At 39.5% G+C, this 26343-nt stretch overlaps 1 protein-coding gene across 5 annotated transcripts; it reads right to left on the reverse strand.

Annotated features, from left to right (window-relative positions):
- Positions 1-426: 426 nt before the first annotated feature.
- On the reverse strand, positions 427-25762 carry Znf286a (zinc finger protein 286A). Of its 5 annotated transcripts, XM_029557544.1 has the most exons (7): positions 25685-25762; positions 25191-25373; positions 24363-24451; positions 19531-19645; positions 18348-18440; positions 7171-7178; positions 427-455 (listed from the first exon to the last, which is right to left on the reverse strand). In XM_029557544.1, exons 2-7 carry the CDS (start codon positions 25246-25248, stop codon positions 438-440), a joined length of 381 nt encoding a protein of 126 aa, XP_029413404.1. In that variant the 5' UTR covers positions 25249-25373; positions 25685-25762; the 3' UTR covers positions 427-437. The 5 variants fall into 5 exon arrangements, with proteins under 5 accessions (XP_029413404.1, XP_029413402.1, XP_029413403.1 ...); XM_029557542.1 differs by lacking the exons at positions 427-455; positions 7171-7178 and adding an exon at positions 11333-15866; XM_017795064.2 differs by lacking the exons at positions 427-455; positions 7171-7178 and adding an exon at positions 15650-15925.
- Between the last annotated feature and the right edge of the window lie 581 nt (positions 25763-26343).

The following is a 26343-nucleotide window of genomic DNA, read 5'->3' on the forward strand; positions in this document are numbered from 1 at the left end:
CAGGCTTTAATATAAAATGTAGTATTTTCTACAATATGTGTGAAAGGTGCTATAGATATCACTAGTCATTGCAAATGACAGTAGTAGCTCACTCCTGTCTTTTCACATGATTGTGAAGCATGTAATGTTTCTCTAATGAGAAACAACTATGTGTGTGCTTATGCTAGATAGAATGGATAAATGGAAGAGATATCTCAGATTATGGAAGTTCTTTCCTTTGCAAGCATAAATGTTTTTTTAATATTTTATTTATTATTTTTATTTTATGTGTATTAGTGTATTGCCTACATGTAGGTAAGTGCACCTGTGTCATGCACTGCCCGCAGAGAACATAAGAGGATGTCAGATCCCCTGGAACTGGAGTTATGGACAGTTGCTAGCTGTCATGTGGGTGCTGGGATTCGAACCCAGGTCTTCTGCAAGAACAGTCAGTGTTCTTAACCACTGAGCCATCTCTCCAGCATAAATGTTATTTTAAATAACGTCACTCAAAAGATATGAAATATATTTCCAAGCAATGCAGTGCTTAGTGACTGGGCGGCAAGTATCTTTAGAAGAAGCTGCCAAATTTAACCAGGTAAAGTAATTTGTAAATTTGATTAACGGTGCCTCTAGATTCCTCAAAGGTTTTGCTGTCTTAATCATCTGTAACTAATTAATATTTGCCAACCTAAAAGAGGGTGTTGCAAAGAGGAGTCCTGCTCTGGAAGCTTCATGGAGGGACCGTCCGTCTATAGGTATAACCCTGACTCTGCGCGGCTTCTTACTCTACCACTGTCTCTGGGAAGAGTTCCTGACCAGCATGCTACAGACTCCACAATCTGCAGGATCACCTGACAGAAAACCCTCTGGGTGCTTCCTGGACTAGATTCTACACCAATCCTACCATTTGGGATTGTAGTTCATCTCGTGCTATTTTGTTATCTGGGCTTATTCTTTACAGTGGTAGATTGAGGCAACTTGACTCTAAGTTTCTTCCTTTTCTGATCACAGACTGCATCTATTTAAACATACCATTGATACCAGTAGAGAGGCCCATCTATGTAGATTTCAGCTTCAGAAACAAAGTTTCTGTGACTCCTAATTCACTGAACCAGCTCGACTTTTCTTGCCAATAGCACTACAAGTGAGATCATTTACGCTGAGCGCCCCTGATTGCTTTGTCTCAGTGCTTTTTGCTCTGCCACTCCTAAAACCTGAATTTTTTGCTATACGAACAGCTTTGTGTTTTCATTAGACTGCACAGCATGCTCTATAGTGAGTGGCATGCTGACCGAAGCTGCTTTTGAGGCCACCAACACCCTTCCCACTGTTTCCTGTCTTTTGTTTCCTCCCACAAAAGAGGTGATTTCTTATAGCGTTGGCCTGGAAAACACATTTGTCCAACCACAGGCACTGGCCCCAGGTTGACTGGGTCACATAAAATGAATGGTGATAAAAATGTGAATAGTACATTTTATATATTTATGCATTCAGAAACTTCCATTAGCTACAGATCTCAGTGACACAAGCCACTGCCTGCAATAGCATCCATTCTTTTGAAAATGTAGCTGAAGATAAATCTGTTGAGACACTGAAGAAATGTGCTTGTGTGGGGGACCCATTTGAGTCAGAACCTTACCCAACCACTGCAGTGGTTGGGGAAGATGAATCTCAATCCAGCATGGGGTGCTCTTGACATATTGGTGATGATACTCAGTTCTCCAACACTACAAGAAAGGAACCCAAAGTGAATTGTGTTACTTTTCCTCAGCCTCTAGAGCCAGAGGCCACCAGGCAGAGCACAGGGGGCACAGGAGAATGCTTCCATGGAGCAGATACCTAGAGGGCCTCAGCTGGTTCAAAGCCGTCAAAGCCTCCTCACCTCGTCTATAAAAGCTGAACTCATTTGGTTCACAAGAGATGCTCTGATCTCATTAGCTCCCTCGTAAAGCTACAGTCACTCAGCCCTGCTTCCTTCCCACATCTGGGCTCACTGCCAACTTGGGGCTTCTGAGCTTGCTTTCTATAACTCTATCATTTTCCTCCCAGAGGGTCCTAGGACTGTCAGTCCTCTGCTGGCACATACAGCTTCAGTGATGCTTCCTCTGCTGAGCAGCATCACCTGTCCTCTAACTCCCTTTACCTGACTCTACTCACTTCCTGCTGCTGCTTACTGCCTGTCTCTCCCTATAAGCATACTGGTCCCATGAGGCAGAGGCCTGTGAATAACCAACAATGCATCTCAATGCCCACAGTAGTGCCTGGCCTACCTCACGGCAGGTACTCAATAAATATTTGTTGGATGGAAGAAGGGAGGGAGGGAGGGAGGGAGGGAGTGTTAAAATCAGTAACAGAGCTAACAAAGACCTTAAAGATGATTTGGTCTTTCACCTCCAATAGTCATCTGTAATTTTTAAACTAATATATATAGTTGTTTTTTCAAGTCCTTCTAGGGCTGTGTATGGAGCTCAGTGGTAGACTTTACCTAGCCTGTGTAAAGGTTTGAGTTCTATTCTTAGCATTGGGGTGGGGGAAAACCTGGTTATAGCAGTAACAGTTTGTTTCTGTGAATTCAGTTGTGTAACTTCATAAATTTGAGTGTTACATATCTGAGAAACACATTTTATTGATGTTGGGAAAATCAGATTTCTATGCAAGCTTGTGTTATAGCAGTTACCTGTGAGATGCTGACACATTGTCCTCATTTCAAAAGCCTGTACCTGGGAAAAAAAATAATTGTCCCATTCAACGTTGTCAACCATGGCAAGTGAATGCCCCCTGCTGGCTGGACAGAGACAGCACATCAGAAAGTCTTCCAGAGCTTGGCTTGAGGTTTTACAATGCAAAAACGTCAGAGATGTAATAAAACTATTTGTCATCGTGAAAGAGAGGTGGCTTTAAGAAGACATTAAAATTGAAAACTACACGTTGATCCTTATTTTTAAAATAACTACTAAAATTATGGGGGCTGGAGAGATGGCTCAGCGGTTAAGAACACTGGCTGTTCTTGCAGAAGACCTGGGTGTGAATCCCAGCACCCACATGGCAGCTAACAACTGTCCGTAACTCCAGTTCCAGGGGATCAAACAGCCTCTTCTGTCCTCCCTGGGCATTGCACGACATGGGTGCACTTACTTACATGCAGGCAATACATGCATACACATAAAATAAAATAAAAAAAAAGTAAAATATTTTTAAAAATAACTACTAAAGTTATAAATATGATAAAGTATAATTTGAGTATTGAAAATAAAACAACCATTGGTCATTGGTAGCTTTAACCACCTAATAAAACTTTAAGTCTGGGGATGTAGCTCACCGGAGGGCCCTTACATAGCACACATGAAGTCCTGGGTTCAATTCCCAGCATGATTTTTAAAAACATTTAGTTGGAGTGTGCTCCTTCCCTGGATGGGACATTACCACTGTGAAAGCTGTGTCACATATATCCACACAGTTTGATAAACAAGTTGAGGTTTGGAAATACCAGGATGATTTCTCAGAATGAGTTACACCTGCCTCAATGTTTCTTTCCCAATGTGTTTATGCCAGCACTGACTCATTATTGTCAGAGCAGGGCCAGTTCTCTTTTGTAATTTATAAATTTATTTCCTCTGTTTGCTCCAAATCTTCCCAAAACTGAGAAGAAAATCTTCCCTGTTTACAGGGTGACAGCTGGGTTTGGCAATGGGAAAATCTGTGCATCTATCCTACCCATTGTTAAGGTCACTGCATCTTCTGCACTGACAACAACCACACTGCTACTTTAATTTGCCTTTCTTCCAAAAGCAATATTCAAAATTTTCAGATAATTGCCAAGCAAGACAGTACATACTTATATCTCCCTAAAACCTGTTAATAAAATTCCCCCAAAAGACTTGTTATTGCCAGGCATGGAAGCATACACCTTTAGTATCAGCACTGAGGAGGTAGAGACAGGAAGATACTTGTGAGTCTGAGGCAAGCCTGGTCTACATGGACAGTTCCAGGCTAGCCAGGGCTACACAATGAGATGTTTTATAGCCAATCAACATTTTAGCATGGAGGGGAACTTGATCCCCACCCCTAACTGAAGAGTTATGGACAGTTGATGGCTTCTGGGGGATGGGAGTCAGTTTTCTTTAAGGATATAGCCCTGGTAGGGTGACCACACTCCCGTGTTTGCCCCTACTCCTACTCCTACTCGTGTATGGATAGCACAAATTGGACTCAACTGATTGTTACAAAATAGAAAGAACATGAGGTTGGGGTAGAATGGGTAGGAAGGTTGGGGTAGATCTGGGGGAAGTTGGGGGAAGGAGAAGGGGATAAATATGATCAAAAACATTCTATAAAATTCTCTGGATAAAGGGCTGTTATCCATCAGAAGTGACTGCAAATGTCACATCAAGTCAATAGCACTTTTGCATTTTCTCATCATTTTCCACTTCACCATCCAAAAGGCAACATCCCTACCTTAACAAAACTCATTAGGATAGTGCACATCTTAGTTAACTCATACGCAACCTCAAAGCCACGGTGAACTGACTTGGTGAGCAGTTGAGCAGAGGTGGCTGTCGAAGACCTTGAGGCTGCACCACAGGGAACTTGCAGACGGTGTCCAGGTAGAAGCCATGCTACCAGATGCAGTTCCGGCTCTACACTAAGATGCTGCTGTTGCTTACACACTCAGCATACCTTCGCCCCACAAGCCCAATGTAGTGCAGATGTACACCTGTGAGCACACACCATAAATCATAGTCTTCCTCCAAATACTGAGGTGCTCAGTGACTCAGCACATCAAAGACATAGGACCCTCTACTGTCAGGTTCACTCTCACATCACTAGTCACAGATGAGTAAGTTGTGTGCCCACTTTTTTTCAAGACAATCTTAAGCTCTTCCACAAGTCCATTAGAAGATCCAGCCAACCACGAAAACAGCCATTCTCAAGAACCAGTCAGTACTTTCATCTATAACCGCTCCCATCTCATTCCAAAATCAGCTTCCATAATATCAGAAACAAACTAAATATGCCATGCAAAAACCCAAATAGTGCTTCATGTCCATCTATAAACAAAAAGTGTGAATAGACTGACCCAGTTAATATCATGAAAATGTTACCAAAGTAACGATTCAAGAGGAACCAGCAAATGGAGCTTGAAGTTTCTTAGTAACAGTTATAAAAGTTTCTCCGAATTAAGGCTTCAAAGAGACCTATTTCACTCGAAACTTATCACTCACTGCTATAAATCACAGCATGTGGTTCTTGTGAACAGTGACATTCCCAGCATATTTCACATCATCATGTAAAAACACATACAAATGTAGCATATGTCAAAAAACCTAACATTCTTGGGATTTTCAGAATTATTATGCCAACATTATAATTGCTTGAACAAATTAAAGCCTTTTGTTTGAGACAGGGTCTCTCTGATAGTCATAGCTATGTACACCAGGCTGTCCTTGATCTCACAGAGAACTGCCTGTCTCTGCCTCCCAAATGCTGGGATTAAAAGTGTGACCACCACGCCTGGTTTTAACTCTTAAATTTAGTTCTAAGAGTAGGCCAGAACTTGGAGGACATTCATTCCCCTAGAGATCTCTGGGAACCATCTGTCTCCTGGAACTGCCATGGAACTCTTATTAGAACTCTGTCTCTGGAACTGGAAGTGTCCCAAGTCTGGCCCCACCCATAATTTTATTCAAAATGGCTTCTTCAGCTGCAACTGGGGAAGCACAAGTTTGGCATCACCCTAATCTCAACAGACTAGCGGGCCTTTTCATCCCTAGTTCTACAAGGTCTCATTCAGCTGATATTTACTGTTCAGTCTCCAAGCATATTAGGGTTCTTCAGAGGAGCAGAACTTATGGAATCAATGTATATTACAAAGGTGATTTGTTGGATTGGCTTATGTAATTCAAGTCTCAATCTGTTGATGAAAGCCTGAAGGATTCAGGATGTAAAACTGAAGAAGGTGGGCTCTGATGTCAGTGAAAATTGGCAGAGTAGATGCCCTCACCAGCAGGACCTCAGATATCTTTATATCTGGGCTTCTACTGGAAGGTGCTGTGTCTCCTCTAGGAAGGGTCCTCCCTCTAGTTAATCCTTCCAGAAGATACTCTCACAGACCAGCCCTGATGTATGCCTCCGAGTTGATCCCAGATCCAACCAAGTAGACAACCAAGATTAGCTATCACAAATCCACACCTTGCCAACTTGATAGACAGTGGCATCATCTTATGACATGCTTTATTTCCAAATAAAGACAATAAGGTCATAATCTCATCTACCATGATGTAGCTGTCCCATGTACAACTGCAAATACAGTGTTCTTCCCCCAGAATATATGTCAAAGCCCCTTGGGGAGTGCTCAATTTTTTAGTGACTCATAACTTAAATATGATAATTACAACAGTTAACTACTGACAGCTCGATCAATGTTTCATTACATAGTAAAGAAATGGAGGAAAGGCAATAAAAATATCTGCTTAATATATGTATATATGCACAAAATTTTTTTTTAACAAAATAGGAAACACTCATGGCAATCACAATACTTGTTTCTTTAAAGGTCCTGTGGCCTTAGCTGGTATTCATGACTGTCTTCCTCTACTACCCATTCTGTATTTCTTCCATTAGCAAGCACCTCAGCAGGTCTTGACACTACCTGTGTTGGGGGACCCTGCCATTTAAGGTCACAGTCCACCATGTCCTGATAGCTCCACAAGCTCAGTGCATAATGGAGGACTCCCTTTCTCAGCAGGGTCTTCCTACTCTATTCCTGACCTTATTTGGAGACTGTCTCCAAGCTCAGATGCCTAACTTTATTTGGAACATGATCTTTGACATAGTTCCCTGCAAAAGCTGCCCTTGGTTTTCCCGTATGATAATTAGGCATTGCACTACAGCCAGGCAATCCCACCTCCACTCTCTACATGATAGGGTCCCCCTGCCACATTCAAATAAAGCATACTATGAACATCTATCATGTAAAGCTTTGGCTGCCATCTTCACCCTGTATTTTCCCTGCCAACCGTCCTGAGTAAACGAGCTGTCTCACTGAAGCTGACCCCTGGAAGGTTTTTCCATCATACTTATGACCATCCTAACCCTGCTTGTCAACTCTGCTCCCTTTGTTCTCACGATCAGTGGCCAATGACCCATGAGGGAAGAGAGACCCTCATACCTGGAGAGGTGATCCCATACCTTCATTCCTGTAGGATCTGGGCCACTTATTATCCTGCCTGGATTGGGTTGTTGTAGCTTCCCAATGACCTTAATTACAGGACATGGTAACACCAGGAGATGCCCTCAAGAATCAGAATCACTGCACTCCAGACACAGCCTTCCTTACCTCCTGTTGGAGTATGTTAGTTTGCTTTTTAGGACATAAGATGGCCCCCTAACCCCAGGGAACCAACTTATGATGGCGCTGCCTCCCTTCTTACCCGCTACCCCCAATCATGCCCAGACTCAGGTTTAAAAAAGATAAAAATCATGGCCACAGCCATACAATGGGCCTAAAATAGCTTGGGTTGTCCTCCTGGGAGCCTTTCTGGGGATCACTTTGGCTCAGACAATGCAGATGTTGATCTTAAAGAGTCCTGGACTGAAAATATATTTGAAGGCCCTGGCTCATATGAGATGATGCCAACAGGCTTGTCCATTCAGGTCTTGTGAGCACACTCCAAAATGGTCTAGCCATTGCCCAAAATTGCTTCATCCAGTAGATCTCTTCCTTCTTCATATCGCACCAGCCTTGCCACGGCCCCAGTTTGGACCCCCAGTTTGGACCTCAAAATAGCCCATCTTTTAAACAAAAAGGGGGAGATGTAGGAGTATGTTAGTTTGCTTTTTAGGACGCCAGATGGCCCCCTAACCCCAGGGAACCAACTACCCCTCCCTCACAGGGCCAGTCACATGATTTACAGGCATTCTAGTCCCAATCAGTAAAACCTGTAAACTGAAATTTAAGCTGTCTACTCATGTATGACCTGATCATTTTACTCTCTCCTGAATGACTTGAAAACCCTATATAAGCTCGCTATTCCTTAATAAAGCAGATCTGTGTCTCTGAACCCGGTCTCCTGTGTCTGAATGCGGCTCCACTGACACAGCCTCCTCACCAGCCCTGGGATCCACGATCGGGTGGCGGCAGGGGCGGTGACCATGAAACTGGCCCGAATGGAATGGCCACAGCCTCCTTTAGTCAATGGGCTAAGAAGTAGTCCAATTTCCCCCAGGCAGTCTGGATCACTCACCAGTGATAACACTGTTACTCCTTTCTTAGCCCATTGACTCAAGGACACCAAAGTGACCAGGAAAAAGTCTTAGCCTCCAATTCAAAGGGATGTTGTTTTTCTTTCTGGAAGAAGCTCTCCCCTTGCTTGAATCAAAGCTTCTAGGCCAGCAGAGCACAAGGTTGTAAAAACAGGAAACAAAAATTTTGATAGTGGGTCCTTGGGAATGATTCCTGGACTCAGGAACCCTGACTATAGGATAACCAGTACCACATATTAGATGCTGATTTAGATCATATACAACCTTCTGGAGAATCCTGTCCAGGCTATTTCTATCTAATTGGCATTGTAACTATGTCTTTAAAATGCCACTCCACAGTTCAACCAATATACCTACTTCAGGATGGTAAGGAATGAGGTAAGACCAGTGAATCTCATGGGCACAAGCCCACTGCCTACTTCTTTGGCTGTTAAGTGAGTTCCCTTGTCAGAATCAATGCTGTGTGGAATACCAAGATGGTGGATAAGGCATTCTATAAGTCTAATAAGGACAGTATTTTTGGCAGAAGCATTATGTTCAAGAAAAGCATATCCACAACCACATTAAGTATCTATTTCAATAAGGACAAAGCACTGTTTTTTCCACAATGGAAGAAGTGGTCTAGTACAATCAACCTGTTTCCTTATGTCATTTACCACCTCTGACTCTTACAATCTTTCTGCCCCCTCTTCCTCAATGATCCCTAAACCTTGGGAGGCAGAAATTTGATATAGGTGTCCCTGTTCAGGGATCTTTGTGTTTTCTGTATGTTGGCCAGATGTGGGTTTCTGTGTTAATCGCTATCTGTTGCATAAGGAAACTTCTCTGTGAGAGCTGAGAGATGGATTAATCTGATTTATAAATTTTACATTAGCTTTTAAAATAAAGATTTCCATATGACTTGTTCATAAATGCTTAGTTTTGTTACTGTTCCCTCCCCACCACTCCTGAACCTTCACCCTCCCTCCTGTTGGTGTTTCACTGTCAATCTTTGGAAAATAGCTCATTTTAAGCAGCTGGGGAAATGGATACTGAATAAATTTACCCACACTGGTCTGTTTTCTGATTGCAGTGCTTTAGCTGCCCAGCATATTTTTGTGTTTTCCTCCTAATCCCTGCAAGCGATGTGAAGGATAGACTCTACCCTTCCTTGCTCAAAGACTTTACATGGGCTTATACCTGGTCAATGAGAGTGACCCTATTTCTGAGGCAATAAATGGATGCTCAAAGACTAGTAAAGCTCAAGGCAGGTTGAGAAGTAACCTTGGGGATTTTGCTCAAGGTATATGGAAAAGATACTCTCCTTGGGATTAGGTATATTAAGAACTCTAACAACTCAGAGTTTCTGGTAGAAGAATTTGCCTCCATAGGAGAGACTAAAGAAAACAAGCAATCCAGAGGAAGCAAAAGCAAAGACGGCAGCAATGAGTCCTTGGCTTAACAATGCCCGACTCTGCTTTTACCCTTTAGGTTCCCCAGATATGTGAAATTTTCCATTATCATAGTAACATGATCATGGGATAGCTGGAGAGATGAAAGGGAAGTGAGGTAGGCACGTTTTATACATAGCATAATGCAAAGGCAGATGATAGTATTTATGGATGAATACAGTTTTAAAAATAAGGATAGGGCTGGAGAGATGGCTCAGAGGTTAAGAGCACTGGTTGTTTTTGCAGAAGGCCCGGGTTCAAATCCCAGCACCCACATGGCAGCTAACAACTGTCCGTAACTCCAGTTTCAGGGGATCCAAGAGCCTCTTCTGTCCTCCACAGGCATTGCACGACACGAGTGCACTTACCTACATGCAGGCAATACATGCATACACACAAAATAAAAATATTTTTTAAAAAATAAAAATAAGGATAGACTGAGAACAATTCAGTGAAAATTCCTAATTTCTTAATGGCAATAATTGAAATTATACAAAAAGCCCATAAATGCTACATTATATGTATTACCACAGGGATATTACCCCCCCATACACACACATACCAAAAAAAATTCATGGTGAGGGATAGCTCATGTGACTCTGGGTCCCAAATAATCCAGGTGAGTCCTTGAAAGATGAAGGAAGGAAAAAAGCAAAAGCAGGGACATACACTTCCATCTTGCACCCTTCTGTGGTCTCTTTAAGTGAAAATAGTAACTATGAAACACTCGATAGCTGAACAAGTAAACTTCCAACAAATCTGCATGGCTGACTTTTTGAACAATTTCTTTTTGGTCTTTTTGAGACAAGGTCTCTCTGTATCCCCAGCTGCCCTGATGTAGACCCGCCTGGCCTTGATCTCATAAAATCCACCTGCCTCTGCTTCCTGAGTGCTGGGACTAAAGGTGTGTGCCACCATGGCCGGCATAGACTATCATTTTTATATTCACTGAATTCCCCCAAATTAGATATAATTCAAAACTTACACTAAATCATTTGTGTGTATTTGTGTATGCAAGTATGCATCCATGTATACGTGAAGACCAGAGAATATCAGGTGTACTCCTCAATCACTCTCCACCCTGTTTTTAGACAAGGACCCTCACTAAGTGTGGTGATTTGGATAGACTGACTGGCCAATAGGCCCCAGGAATCATACGATCTCCTTCCCAGCACTTGGACTACAGATGTGTATTACCATCTGTAGCTTTTTATGTAGGTGCTATGGATTGAAGCCAAAGTCCTCACACTTACTTGACAAGCATTTTGTCAGCCGAGCTAACTCCCCAGCCACCTAAATCATCTTTTACTACATAATTCCCAGTTTTGCTTTACTTTTTATACAAACTTCGTCAGTTACCCCTGTTAACTGAATGATATTGTATCTTTCTGAGGGGTTAAGCATTATTTGGTAGACACCATCTTCCTCTACTCCATTATCTTCTGGAAGTGTGTATGACTTGCTGAGATATCCTCATTTGATGTTTCCAAAAGTGGGAATACCTAGATGAACAATTAATTAGAAATGTGACTGGTTTCTTGAATGACGTGGAAATATTTATGTTTGGTCTTTCTTTACATCTTAAAATATATTCAAGTTATAATTTAAAAGCAGAGTATAAACGTTTCTGACAATACATATACAAACAACATCTTTATTGGTAGTAGGCCATTAGAGCAGTCAAATTTTGTTCATAGGTACCAAAACATTCAAAAGGCAAATAATTAAAACTTTCAAGATTCATATTAGAATACATACAAACACACAGGTTGTAAATTAGGCATAAAAAGAACAAATACTGAAATGCAAAGGGTCAAAGTTTCCCATGAAGCTAATGTAAAGCACATACTTTAGTGTGCTTTAAGCTGCATTCTGGTTACAAACTTGAGTTCTCAAACCATCATATAACTTCTGTAAGTGCTACTCGGAAGGAAAAGTCAGTAGGTTCCACAAAGTCTTAAAAAAAATAAAATGTCTAAGAAACCATATCAATGGAAGCAAAACCAGAGAGATGTAGCTCAATTTTTAAGAGGCCAGAAAGCAATTATGTTCACAAGTCTAAATCTGTAAACCAAAGGTGGACAAGACAAACTCAAGTAATTTATTCTGATATTTACTTCATTTAAAAATTTATTTTTTTAAATATAGAATAAATGATACATATTTATAGTGAGAATGGTAGAGACTGAGAGGGCGTGAGCAAGTCAGAGGCAATGGATGGTGGGGCTGTCTGTATGGTCTCTTCGTTACACCAGTTTCTTTATAAGTACTGTCATTTTCTACTTACATAGTTTTTCAAGGTCACGTATTTGATAAGAGTGGAAGAAATCAAACTCAACTTTGAAAATTCCAGGTCATCAGTCTACTTCATTAGTCAGATTTTGGCCTCCAAAATGAATTTTGTTTCATCCAAGCTTTTGGGATACTGAAAGTTTTCATGAAATACTATAGTGAAATCCTAAGATTAGGATTTCACATCTCTTATTTCCCTACCTGACTGCTTTCAATATTCTGTAACTTAAAAACTCAACTAGAGTAAGAGGACTACTGAGTTCCCAAGTAGTCCCACTGGCTGTATTCATTCACCCTGCTCTGCTTACAAGTCTGTCCTAAAGGATAACTAGAATGGCTTTAGTCCCAAGTGAAGAGCCAGTTCACCATCATTATAATGTTCCCACTCCTGATTTTCTACTGGCTTTATCCTCCTTCTCCACCCCCTGACATGGGTGCTCTAGCTCAGAGTCAGCAAACATTTTCTGTAAAGAGTCAAACAACAAACATTACAGGATTTAGGGGATGATCTAAGGGAACAAATATGACTTTTCAAAACTCAAATATTGAAACTTTATCACCAGTGTAATGGTATTAAGTAGGACTTTTGAGAGGTCATTAGATCATGAAGGGGATCAATGTGCTTAGAAGCAACTGAAGAGGCTAAAGTCCTTACCTCACTCCGTAAGGACAGAAGTACCTTTCATGAACAGAAGAAGTAGCCCTTCATCAGACCCATATCTGTTGCTATCTTGATCTCCAGTGCAAAGTTTCAAACCTAACTTTAATTTTCCCCTTGGATCCTAAGATATAAATTTCTATTGTTTGTAAGCTACTCAAATTCAAAATGATATTTGGTTATAGAAGATGCAATCTCTGCAGCAGTTACTCAATTCTGATGTTGCATACAAAAGCAATCAGGTAGCATGTAAACTAATGAATGTAGCCGAGTTCCAATATAATTTATAGAAATGAGTGGTGGCAAGACTTGGTTAAGAGTCCAGGGCCTACTTAGTGGAATCCTACTCTTACATATGCCATATTGACTAAAGTAAGGAAAGAGTTTAGTCCTTTTCTTGAGTCAGTCATTCTCCTAGCCCAACCTCAAACCGCAAATGTTTCCACCAAACTTTACCCCTTTCAATCAGACTCTCTGTTGGTTTTAAACCTCTTTGTGAAGAGTCATTTTACCTTTATTTCCTGTGATTTCCACCACTGGCAGATTTATACTCCATTCACTCTTCATGACAGTGCTTTCCATTATGATTATTTCTTTAAATTCTATTCTAATTTTCTTTGGTCATAAAACTCAAGGTCTACTAGTGGAAATTAACACAAAGAGAGGGCAAGAGTATGAGCTAGAAGATAGAACCAAGGAGACTAGAATTCTAGTTTAAAAAAAAACTGATTTTTTAAAATTTTCTATAGCTTTTTTCCATATAACTTGGATTACAAAACAGACTATTTTAAATGACATTGCATATTGTTTTACTAAATATTTATGTGAACATTTGTTTTATTTCCAATCCTCTTACTTTGGTAACCTATATAACTTACAATAACAGATTATTCTGATTTCATGTCTTGTTCACTTTCTTTCTTTATAAAAACAAATCACATATGGAGACTAAGTACAACAAAATAATGTGATTAAATATGTGAAAAGAAAATCTGATTATCCTCAGGTAAGTCACTTGTCCTGTGAGGGTTTTGTTTTGTTCTCCTTTTTTTTTAAAATACCTGACAAGAAAGTATGCCATAGTATCTCAGTTCTCTTCTTGACTGGGATCATAGGTAAAAAAAGTCTATATTGAACCTATCAGCTTTTCAGGCCTACAATATACATAGGGATTGTTTTATAGTAACAGAGCATTGTTTACAGAAAGCTGAATAGTGTATAGGAATGAACTCTCCCTAATGATTTGATTATAGAAAACTGAGGATTCAATCAATGTAAAGATGAGAAAAGAGGGACTTGATAAACAAGTACAGTGAAGATTCTGATCCATTGTGCACGTCACAGTGAATCCCAGGGAACTGGAAAATGAATATCCAAACAAAGCAATAGCAATTTCCTAAATCAATGACGAATATAATCCATGTGAACTTAGAAGCTGCTATAAATATAGTTATTTAGATAGCACCCTTTGTGTGGGATATAATCCTAAACAACTTTCAACACTCAGCTTTAAGATTCTATCATTACTAAGGAAATGATACCATATATATTAGTAGATCTCTTTGAGTTCAGAGTAATAACTTTGTGTCTTACTGAGGATAAGAATATAAGCCCTCAGCCTAACCTACAAAATAAAGTGTTCTTTGCTAAATGAAATGCTATAGCAGATTCTGCTATGATCAAGAATGGGGGAAAAACTGAATTTCACAATGTTTATAGTATTAATATCTCCCAAACATTTCTTTAATTTCCAAAACCAGGTATTTCAAAAAGTAGGAATAAAAGTTTTCTTGATAGCTATAGCCAGAAGTTTCATACTTATCAAATAGATGGGCATGCATAAGCGATATCCCATCTGTAGTTCAATAGTACGTATAAGGCAAATGAAATTACATGTATGTATATACAATTGGTCCCCAAGATCAAAACATCATGGACGTCTTACTTAAACCCTCAAGTATTAAACACAGTGATAAAGCCAACTTCCATTTCTTCACATTCAATACATTTTCAGGACTGTTCATTAGTGTGAATTCTTTGATGTCTGATAAGGGATGAACTGCACTTAAAGCTTTTCCCACATTCATGACATCTAAATGGTTTCTCTCCAGTATGAGTTCTCTGGTGTTGAATAAGAGCTGAGGAATGAATGAAGGCTTTTCCACATTCACCACATTTGTAGGGTTTCTTCCCAATATGAATTCTTTGATGTTTGGCAAAATTTGAGCTCCGGCTAAAAGTTTTTCCACATTCATTACATTCATAGGGCTTTTCTCCAGTATGAATTCTCTGATGCTGAACAAGGTGTGTACTCTGACTAAAAGTCTTTCCACATTCACTACACTCATATGGCTTTTCACCAGTGTGAATTCTCTGGTGCTTAGTAAGGGATGAGCAATGGCTAAAAGCTTTCCCACATTCTTGACATTTGTAGGGTTTCTCTCCTGTATGAGTTCTTTGATGTTTAATGAGTGCTGATGAATGAATGAAAGCTTTATCACATTCATTACATTCATAAGGCTTCACTCCACTATGAATCAACTGATGCTGTGCAAGATGTGTGCTTCGGTTAAAACCTTTTCCACATTCACTGCATTCATAAGGTCTCTCTCCAATGTGAATTCTCTGATGTATTGCAAGAGATGAACTTTCTGTGAAGGTTTTTTTACATTCACTACACTCAAAGAGAATTCTAGTATGAGTTCTCTGGTGTTTAGTTAGATTAGCTCTGTGGCTAAAAGATTTCCCACATTCATTGCAGGTGTAAGGTTTCTCTCCAGTATGCACTCTCTGGTGTCGAATAAGCACTGAATGGTAAGTGAAGAGCTCGCCACAATCATCACATTTATGAGGTTTTTTCTCTTTGTAGGGTCTCTGTTTTTTAATTAAATTTGATTTCTGCTTCAATCTTTTTCCAATTGTACAAAAGGCATAGGATCCTTTACGACCTCTGTCTTCAGTCACAAGGAGAGATTTCTGACTGAAACTTTTCCAATATATATCATGCTTGCAATCTTTTCCTACATGGAGTGAATTCATGTGGGTGAACATGTCTCTCAAGTGTCTCTCCTGATTTTCTTGTTGACTCTCTAACCAATGTCCACATTCAAGAGTTGTTTCCAAGTTGGAGTCACAGACACTATTTCTTATCAGTTTGTCTACTACTGTGACCCGGTGTGATTCGTCTTTGGAAAACTCTTGCAATGAAGGAGAATCCTTGCTCTCAGGTCTAGTTTCCATGTCTGAAAGACATTGCAAATGCAAATGTTCTCCGTTTTCTGTGCGCAACAAAAAGGCAGTTCTGTAACAGGTAAGAGTTAATGAAGATAAAAGCATGCCTTCATGAAATTAGTGGATTTGATTCTTACTAGGTGATTATCAAAGGAGAAGGAAATGGAGGGAAATAAATGCTCAGTATATCCAGTGAAAATAAATATACTCTATCCAGAAGAATCAGGAGAGAGGAAAGAAGACCAGAAATATAAGAGAGAAATGGGTGAAAAAAATGTGCCAGTAATCAAACAATGAGTGCATTAGATATGTATAGAAAAAAGCACATTGTATAGAACATCTCCTGTTGTAATATCCACGTAATCAATTACATCCTAGTGCTGTGTGTTTATCTGTGTGTACAAGTAAATATACATATACAATTATATAATAAAATGCTATTATATATAATAAGTATAGTAATTAAAAGAATATGGTATTGGAACACAAATAGATAACTAAACTTAGAAATTCAAGTATATAAGGGAACTGGATTTACCAAAATAGAGTACTACAAATCAGTGATAAAAGATTATTCAATAAATGATGCTGGATTATAGGGTATAAGTATGAAAAAATATGCTTCATGTCATATACAAAGTGAAATACCTGTATAACAAATCTTGAATATTTTAGAATAAAATTACCTTTCTGACACTAGTATGATAAAAACAATTCACAAGAAGTAAACTTTGAAAAACTAGTAAGGGTTAGGGACATAGGTCAATGGTAGACTTCTTGCCTATCATTTGCAAAGCTCTGGGTTCCAATCCCAGCACTGAAAAATAAAAACATATAACTCTGACCTTAAAATTTAAAGTTTGAGATACAAATAAGCCAAAAACTGAATCAGTTTTCCTCCATAATTTATAATGCTACCTAAAATATACACACAGCTCCAACAAGATCAATAAAACTTGAATAGGCAATAATCACAAAATATTCAAATGACACATCTATCACTCAGGAGAAATACAAATGAAAGATATAAAGCAGCATTTTGTACCATGATATGGACAAGAGCTATTAGTTCATAACATCAACTGGAGGACACCATGGGGAAAGGACCGTGACAATTCTAACAAAACTAGTATGTGATAGTTTAAGATTTGTATATTTGAGAAAAAGAAAAAAGACTTGCATAGCTTCTTTTGGTTACTGACTTTAAACTTAATTCTCAAGCAGAACACAAGCTAAAAAATGATTGCTGAATCTTTGCTATTCACAGCAAAAAAGTAAAAAAAAAAAAAATCCAGTTTATTCACACAATGAACAAATTTAATTTACTCCATAAAAAAATATGATTCATCATGTATTAATAAATATTGATAACAAAACACAATGCTGATGCTTTAAAAAACAGATGACATGAGAAAAAGAGTAATATACACATAGTTTTATATATATATATATGTGTATATATATATATACACATATATATGTGCATACACAGACATGTACATGCAAATACAGGAATGATTGACATCAACTTCAAGACAAAGTGGTTACTTCTAGAGAATGAAAAGATGAGAGGGTTTTAACTGAGTATTATCATTTCCAAAAACTGTAAGAATGGTTAAAATAAGGACAGATAATATTAAGTGTAGATAAACATATGGAACGACTAGAACTCCCAACTCCTCCTGGGAGGAATATAATTGGAAAGATTTTTTTAAAAACTTCTTTGACAGTATCTACAATAAATGAGCATGCACTTAACCCATGAACCAGTATTTTTATACACATACATACATACACACACACACACACACACACACACACACACAAGCATGTAACAGAAATGCATATATGCATATATGTGTCCATCATGTATCTCAAAGCAGCAATATTCATATAACTTCAACTGGAAACTATGCAAATGCCTATTTTCAAGAGAATGGATAAACTCGAACATTAACATCCTAAAAGGCTATACAACAGTTAGAATGAACTAGCCTTAACAATATGTCACAACATGGAAATATCCCACACTCAAGGTTCAGTGAAGGAAGCCAGATACAAGAGAACATATGATTCTATTTAGAGGCTCAAGAACAGGCAAAACTAAACTATAGTGTTAGGGGTTGAGGTAAGATGACTCATGGGAGAGAGATGATGGAACACTGGTCTCAGAGTATTTCTAGGAGCACTAGTAAATTGTCTTATTGATCTGTGTCCAACTGGTAAAGACTCATAGAAAACCTATAATGCTTTTATGCATTTATGTTGAGAAACAGGAAGAAAGAAGAGGCAAACAAAATGAAACAAGATGTTTAACTTTAGAGATGATATGCTATTTTATTGACTTATGTATTTAAGAAGCTTGAAAATGTTAAATATTTAAAAAATCAAGCCACAGGGGCATTTCTAATCCTCTTTCTTACATTCTAAAAGTGCCACTCATTTCCTTTTTTTGCTGGACATTTCTGATGAGCCCCATCAATCCAACTCACCTGAACGGCTGCATTTATGTTCTCTTTTCTCAAGCTTCACTAGTTCTTTTCCATTGTCCAAACTGTAGTTCTCGGGTTTGGGAATGGGAAGCCCTGTTTCATAAAAACAGAAGAAAAGGAAGAAAGCTAAAAGAAAGAAAGAAAGAAACTTAACTCTTACTATGCGCACAACAATCTATACTGGAACTTAGTTCTATGCCCTTTACAAATGAGACAAGCTACTCCAAGCTTACCATCTGGAGCAAGGAAAGATGGGACCGCAAATGAGGCAAAAAAATATCTGTAAGAGCCTAAGATGGGGGAAGAGCTAAGATGAGTTTGAAAGACAAATGATTTTGTCTGTTAAAAAGGAAGAGAATGATTTTAATTTACTTATTGACTGAGGAAATTACAGACTGACACTAAAGATCAATCTTTACTTCAGGAAAGATGGATAAGGGGCCTCAGGGGCACCCCAAAATTTTGACTGTAGTAACTATAGTGTTTGCCTTCTGACATTTTCCCTCTCTTCCTTTTTCAATCACTAGACTTTCTTTGGGGATTTGTTACATGAGGTTTGACATGGGCCATCATAGTCTGTTCCACCCCCAAGTAAACAAACATGCACATCATATTCACACATACACAGTACTCCACACAGGAACCAAAACAGGCCAAAAGTGCTCCACTTGACTGCTCTCTACTGTTTCTCTGATGGATATATGACTATTTGTTGAATTTCCAAGTAAAAGCATTTTTTTTCTTCATTCATCTTTCTATATGGAGGAATCCTAAGAATAAAGTTAATAGAGGACAAAGACAGGCCAACTGACTAAAAGCAAACTAACAAAATTCCCGATGACACATTTGGTTCCCTAAGGATATGACTTCCCCTTTAAGCTAGTTGTTGTCATTTGAATCTTGATACATAAGAGACCCCAACATTTCACTCCAAGGACCTACAACAGAAAAATCTTTCTCAGCCGAAGATATGGTTCAGTGGCAGCATGTATGCTTAGCATGATGCAAACCACAGGAAAATCCTCACCATTGCACAAAACAAAACAGTTTTCTCTGGGCCAAAAAGAAATATTTATGACTTCTGAATGAAAAAGTGAAGGCTTGCAATGTATTTCATGTTCAGCCAAGGAATGCCAGCACCATGAGCAGAGTCTGATCGGGGTAAGAATCTAATGATTCTTACAAAGTGAGACGAGATTCCTGTAGTTCTCCAGCATCACGCTCCTTTGCACAGGATCCAGTTTCCCCCATTCCTCTGGTGTGAAGTCCATGGCCACATCCTTGAATGTCACTGTTTCCTAAGGCACAAGCATAGTTTTTTTTTTACCATCTTTCACTTGATATCCTTCCTTTCATCCTGTTCTGCTGTAACTGGAGCAAAAGTCCAAGATACTCAACAAAGGAGTGGCAGGTATTCTAAGAGATAACTATTCAGATTCCAGATATTTTATGTAAAGTCACTAAATATCCAGACACACTCAGCACGAAATAACATGTTTACATCACTGAGAGACTACTATTTTTTTTAGTTAAAAAAAAACATAATACAGGTAGAGAAGAAAAAGTAAACGTTTGCATACTGCTCTGTGAGTCCTTAACAAACCTGAAGCCCCGACCTAGCCTTCTGAAGAATTCTAAATCAGAGCATGCAAACAGAGAAGACACAGAAGGAAGACCGGCAGTGAATGCCTAATCCAGCTAAGCATGGGATTAATTCACAGTAAAAAGTATTAAGTTAGAAAATGTGATGAACTGATTAAGGTTAAAGATGTAACTCAAAAAACATTTAAAAGGAAAATATCACAATGGTATATTGCTGTAAGACAAAAAAATAGAAAAACTAAAAGGAGACAGATACATATCAGTAATGAATGTGCCCCTTTAAGTAAAGCAATAAGGAACAGGGATATTCTCCAAAGTTGCTGAAAACAACATGTAGGAAACACCTAACCGGATAGAAAACACCTTCTAGCCAAAGTATTTGCAAAACCCAATGAGTAAATTTTAATAAATTCCCAAACCAAAATAGAACAAAGCAATGACTGATAATTGGAAAACCATAAAGGAATATAAAAATAAACAAAACACAATCCCCAATGCTAAGTGGTTACAACTCTGGAAATGCAATGCACTTTGGAAACGTCATAGACTTAAACACTTTTGGTTTAGTAAAACAATTACTTAAATAAATAAGAGCACACAAATCATGTTTAAAGATCAAGAACAAACTCAGAAAAAAAGGGTTACAAAATAAAAGAAGCTGTGAGCAGAACAACAGGACAGCTGGGACATCTGAGCACAGGCACAGGCTGCTTGTGATACTAGAGACACTGCAAAGTGAAATGTTAATTTCCATAGAGTCTGGATGAAGTGCACAAGAGGGCTCTGTACGTCCTGTAACATTCCCCATATCTAAAATTTTCCCAAAGTGAAGTTTGTAAAAAAATTGAAATAATCTGAAACCTTAGAAATAAAAGAATCACCCTTTGAAAATGAAAAACATACAAAAGCCACTAAACAGTAACTAAATAGAAAAGACTTTTGAGGAAAAATGATCATGATCCCAGAATATGAATATGCAGTAAATCAACACTTGGTGTGAATTACCTGCCAATGAATTCAAAAGAGAAAACCAGAACAGCAAAAATGCAAATTGCTATACAAAAGGTAGGGAAAACAGGAAAATCAACAAAAGCACAGGAAGTAGAATTATGTGACAAGAAACAACTGAAGCACATATATTAAATGCGAATGGGTACATTTCCTTATAAAAAGATATTTTTAAAAGTCATATCCGGTGAAGCCTTTTCATAGTTATTCTAAAATATAATCAATGACATTTTTCAAAACACTGTATCTGAGCTGAAGAAATGGCTCAGCAGTTAAGAGCACTGAATGTTCTTGCAAAGGACCCAGGTTCTACTCCTAGCACCCACATAGCAGCTAACAAACTGTCCATAACTCCAGTCCCAAGGGATCCAACCCCCTCTTCTGTCCTCTGCAGGCATTGTAGGACATGGGTGCACTTACATACTTTTGGGCAATACACTCATACACATAAAATAAAAATAAAAAGTCATATCCTATTTAATAATAAGTTCTCCAAAACATCCCAAGGTTGGAGACAGACAGGGAAATGAAAGCAATACAGGACACCACATATCTGGATATACGAGTATAAACAACAGTAACGGTGAAGATATAATCAAACAGTTATCCTCTGAGGGAGAGGTAAGGGACTCAATTTGGGGAGGGAAGTAAGCATTTCTATATATTTCTATAGTCTGTGTTGTTTGTTAAACCAGTAAAAATTAAGAACTAAGACTAATTTTTTTCTACGAAGGTTTTTAAAAAACAGCCCACAGGGCTGGAGAGATGGCTCAGTGGTTAAGAGACTGCTCTTGCAGAGGACCCAGGTTTGATTCCCAGCACCCACATGGTGTCTACAAACCGTCCTAACTCCAGTTCCAGGGGAATCCAATGCCCTCTTCTGAACTCCACAGCACTGCACAACATGGGTGCACTCACATACATGGAAACAATACACATAAAATAAAAATAATAGGGGCTAGAGAGATGGCTCAGCGGTTAAGAACACTGGATGTTCTTGCAGAAGACCCTGGTTCGATACCCAGCACCCATATGGCAGCTAATAACTGTCTGTAACTCCAGTTCCAGGGAATCCGACAGCCTCTTCTGACCTCCGCAGGCATTTACGACACAGATGCACTTACCTATATGCAGGCAATACACATATACACATAAAATAAAAATAACAAAAATAATAAATTTTTTGCAAGGAACAATATATTGTAAAATGAAATGGAGATCTTTTTTTTTTTTTAATTAGAAGAAGCATTTCATTACAACAGCATTAACCTATTCAATAATATTTTTCTGAGCTAGGGTACATCTCTTTCAAAATTGGCTGTACATTTTTAGGTTTACAGATGAATTATTACGCTTATACAATCTTTTACTCATTATAAACTCTATAAGACATACAATTAAATGAGGTTTTAACGTTTAAAAAAGATGAAATGGAGATCTTTTTAAAAGGTTAAAAAACTCACTCAATTTTATGTCTTACAGGGCTTATACTGAGTTCAATATTGTATAACTCTATTAACTCAACTGTGAACCTACCCTGAAAAAATGTTTGGGTTAAATAAGCTCTAAAGACCCTTCTGAGGTGGTTGTGATGGTACACTTTTTTTGGTCTTTTTTTGGTCTTTTTTTTTTTTGACACAGGGTCTCCCTACAGCCCCAACTGGCCTGGAACTCAGTATGTAGACCAGGCTGGCCTGGAACTCACAGAGAGATCTGCCTGCTTCTGCCTCCCAAGTGCTGGGATTGAAGGGCATGGTAGTCCGGAGAACAGAAGAGGCTGTCGGATCCCTTGGAACTGGAGTCACGGACAGTTGTTAGCTGCCATGTGGGTGCTGGGATTCAAATCTGGGTCTTCTGCAAGAACAGTCAGTGTTCTCGGGGCTGGAGAGATGGCTCATCGGTTAAGAGCACTGACTACTCTTGCAGAGGACAGGTTCAATTCCCAGCACCCACATGGTGGCTATGAACCGTCCTTAACTCCAGATCCAGGGGAATCTGAAGCCCTCTTCTGACATCTGCTGCATTGCAGGACACGGGTACACTCACATACATGCATGCAATACACTCATACACATAAAATAAAAATAATAAAATATATTTTAAAAAACAGCCCAGACAAATGCTAATACAAAAGTTCCAGGATTAGCATCAAGTAAAATCTAATGAAATTTCAAAAGGATAGACTTTCAAAGCAATTTCCATCAAAGTTTCAATCTACTTCTATGCTATAACAGTCTTAAATCTAGTATCTAAGTGTTGAAATATACAAAACACCTGATTTTCCTGTGTCTCTGTGCCAGGCCACCGAGCCTGTACAGATTAGATAGTACTGAGTCCATCCCGGAGTCATGGGTGCAATGTGTGTACAAGTATGTGCACTGGTGTAGTCCACAAAGAATTAACTCTTAGCTAACACCAATACTAATATATAAGCAGTTAGAACTAATCCCAGTACTTGGGCTAGAATGACTGGGGGTGGAGTTAACCTTTATCTTCAACCCTGGAGATGTAAGCCTAAACTTCTGTGAAGACATCAGGAGAAGAAAAGTCTGCTTAAGAGGAAAACCCATAGTTTTAGAAAAAAGTCAATTAAAAGAACAGGATAACTCACAGTGTTACTGCCTAAATCTTTTACTTTCTTCAGATACAACTTAAAGCTTTTGAATAATAAAGTCTATGGGACTCATATAAGGCAATTGGGAAACACAGTATAAAAAAGCCAGAAGTCATTTTTACAATCGTACAGATGTGCAATTTCTAGAAGAGGCTGATTGAGGAGCCTTTGGGTTGTGGATTGCAACATGAACATAATAATTAGTAAAATCACTACCTATTATTACCTATTAGGGAACTGTAGACCTAATACTTCAAATTTATCACCTGGGAGGGTTGCTTCCTAACTAAGTTCTGAAGTCTTCATGGGCTTTTCCTTTTCCAGCATTAGCTTTAACTGACTATGTATTATTATTATTGTAATCCCTTCGGCATTTAAGGTGTTTTCTTAAATTCCTACTTACAGTCACATATGTGCTATTTCCCTTAGAGAAATGTAAGCTTTAAAGAAGCAAGTGCCGTATTATCTTAAAAACACTTTCCTACATTACCAAGCACAGAAATGAGCATAGTGGAGGAAAGAAATGTGGCTTACCTGCCTATAGAGAGACAATAAATACTAGAGAGGTACTATGGGTAAGTAGAAAATATTTCTCACTGAGTCCATTAGTCTCTTAGAACTCAGAAAAAAAAAAATTTAAATAAAAGAATAAGTAAAGGAATTAGAACTCAGGTCTCTAAATGTGCTCTGTGGACCAAGAAATTCCACATCAAAAAGCAGAGAGTATGCCTGTGATCTGAGAAATATGGTAGAATTTGATGTCACTAGCCAGCCAATAGAGAAACACTCACCTGGGATCTGGCTGAAAGTCGAAGAGCTGCCACCTCTCCCTCTGCAGTGCTCTTCTCTTGGGTAAGGAGAGAGTCGTAGGAAGACAGAGCTAAGGGCAAGAAAGCAATAGTGATGAGGTCAAGACAAATCTTACTATTCAGATTACAACCCCAAATTCCTTCACCACACCCAAAGTGTTAGTTACTGTTAACAAAGCCTGAAGGAATCCAAACCATCTCTGGTCTAGAAATTAGAATAAGTCAGTTAAGCTCCTATCAATCTACACAAAGTATCAGAAGCAGACTCAAATGGCTTTTATTTCTTTTTCTCAAAATGCATATTAAAATGTAGATTACCAGATCTCTCCTCCAAATAATTATTATTGGTTGAGTTTGAGGTGCACTGTAGAACTCTTAACAAAACGCAGGTCTAGTAGTACTGAAGTCAGCCCTGACTTTTGTGCCCATTAAACAAACATACTGTAAACAAACTGCACTGAAATCGTAGGGTATCTATATAGATGAAGTGGGACAACAGATATGGAAAAATATTTTTGTCAATCTCAAAGCTGAATTCTAGGTTGCACTGATGGAAACAGATGTGATAACAATTCGGAAGAACTTCAGAGTTCTTTAGTTGTGGCAATGTTCCCATTTGGGTCTGCTTTGAAGGGTCCACTGTGCTGGGAGCTTGGATGGAATGGAGTTAACCTCATGCCAAGCCCTGCATTTATTCAAAGATCCTACCCTTCCTCTAAGACAGTGTTGACAAACTGCATTCTCTGGCACATCCCAAGGCAACGGTGGTTTCCCTTCAGAAGGAGGAATTCAACCCATGAGCAGCTCTACCTCTGTTCTCAGGCCCTTCGTCCAAATCCGTCTCCATGATCACCACCTCTTCTTCCATGTCCTCAAGCTTCTGCTCTCCGCTCAGTCTGGACCTCCCCGATGTCCACCAGGCATAGGGTGCTCGTCCCCTCCTGAGCTCTGTGGAAAGCTCAGATCAGGTGGGTTTCCTCCTCATCCTGGAGCCTAGAAACCAAGAAAAGCATCCTCAGCGTCCCTGGCTGCTGGAGCTGTCCCATAGGGGCCGAGCGCTCGAGATGCGCCCCCCCGCCCCCGCCGCGCTCGGGACACGCGCCCAGGACCCGCGACCGCCCCGGGCTCAGCTCGGCCCACCCGCTCCGACGCGTCCTTCTGCCCGGAGCTCGAACCCGGGTTCGGGCGGGTGCATGAGGGTGGAGGGGTAATGAAGCTCAAGGTCTGAAAACTCCAGCCGCGCCTAGCACGGAACGACTCCCGGACCACTACCGACAGCGACTGCATCCCACCGAGCAACTCACCCCCCATCCCGGGCCTGACAAAGACCAACTTCTCTGGCCAGCTCCAAGTCGCGCATGCGCGAGACTCCTGGGGGACTAGGCTGGCCAGTCTCCTACCCAGAACTACAATTCCCAGAAGCTCCTGCGCGTTGCCAAACTCGGTTTCTTGGCAGGTGGGAGCAACGCCTGGCACAAGTGGGCAAAGAGGGCTCCTTCCCTCTCGCGAGAGTGTAGGTCACATCCCCTGTGGTTTTGCTCGCACCGCACTGGAAGGTGGGTCATAGAGGCGGACTTTTGTGACTTTATCGGCGGCGCTTTGTGCAGATACCTGTAGCCAGCAAGGCGCTTAGGACTGCTGAATTCAATCCAAATTTACTTTCCTGTAGGTATAAGACTATATGGCTTTTACCCAGTGTTTTGTCCTTCAAGCTATGTGAAAGGTGGGTTTTTTTCCTGCTTGCACATCCATTCATTCCAATGGTCTTGTATGCAGAGACGATTTGCAGTCCCCAAAATTCATATATGTGAGCAGAGTTGAAAATAATTGAACCAGTTTCAGTAAGTTTCAATAGTAAGTTCTTTGGAAGAAAAAAAAAATTGAAAATTTGTCAAAAAGATTGGTCTCTCAAGGGAACTGGTTCAGTCCCTCCAATACCTTTCAAGAAAAACCTTGGAGAAAA

The sequence above is a fragment of the Nannospalax galili genome, unplaced genomic scaffold, assembly GCF_000622305.1.
Source record: "Nannospalax galili isolate Female #2095 unplaced genomic scaffold, S.galili_v1.0 scaffold146, whole genome shotgun sequence".
Classification (NCBI taxonomy): Eukaryota; Metazoa; Chordata; class Mammalia; order Rodentia; family Spalacidae; genus Nannospalax; species Nannospalax galili.

Bases quoted from the DNA above. Each gene is read 5' to 3' on its own strand.
- Znf286a (XM_029557542.1), bottom strand. From the start codon at position 25,248: ATGGAAGAAGAGGTGGTGATCATGGAGACGGATTTGGACGAAGGGCCT. The intron at 24,452-25,190 runs GTAGAGCTGCTC...TCTTGCCCTTAG, and splicing joins CGAAGGGCCTGAGAACAGAG to CTCTGTCTTCCTACGACTCT. The intron at 18,441-19,530 runs GTAAGAATCATT...TTTATGAAACAG, and splicing joins CAGGAATCTCGTCTCACTTT to GGCTTCCCATTCCCAAACCC.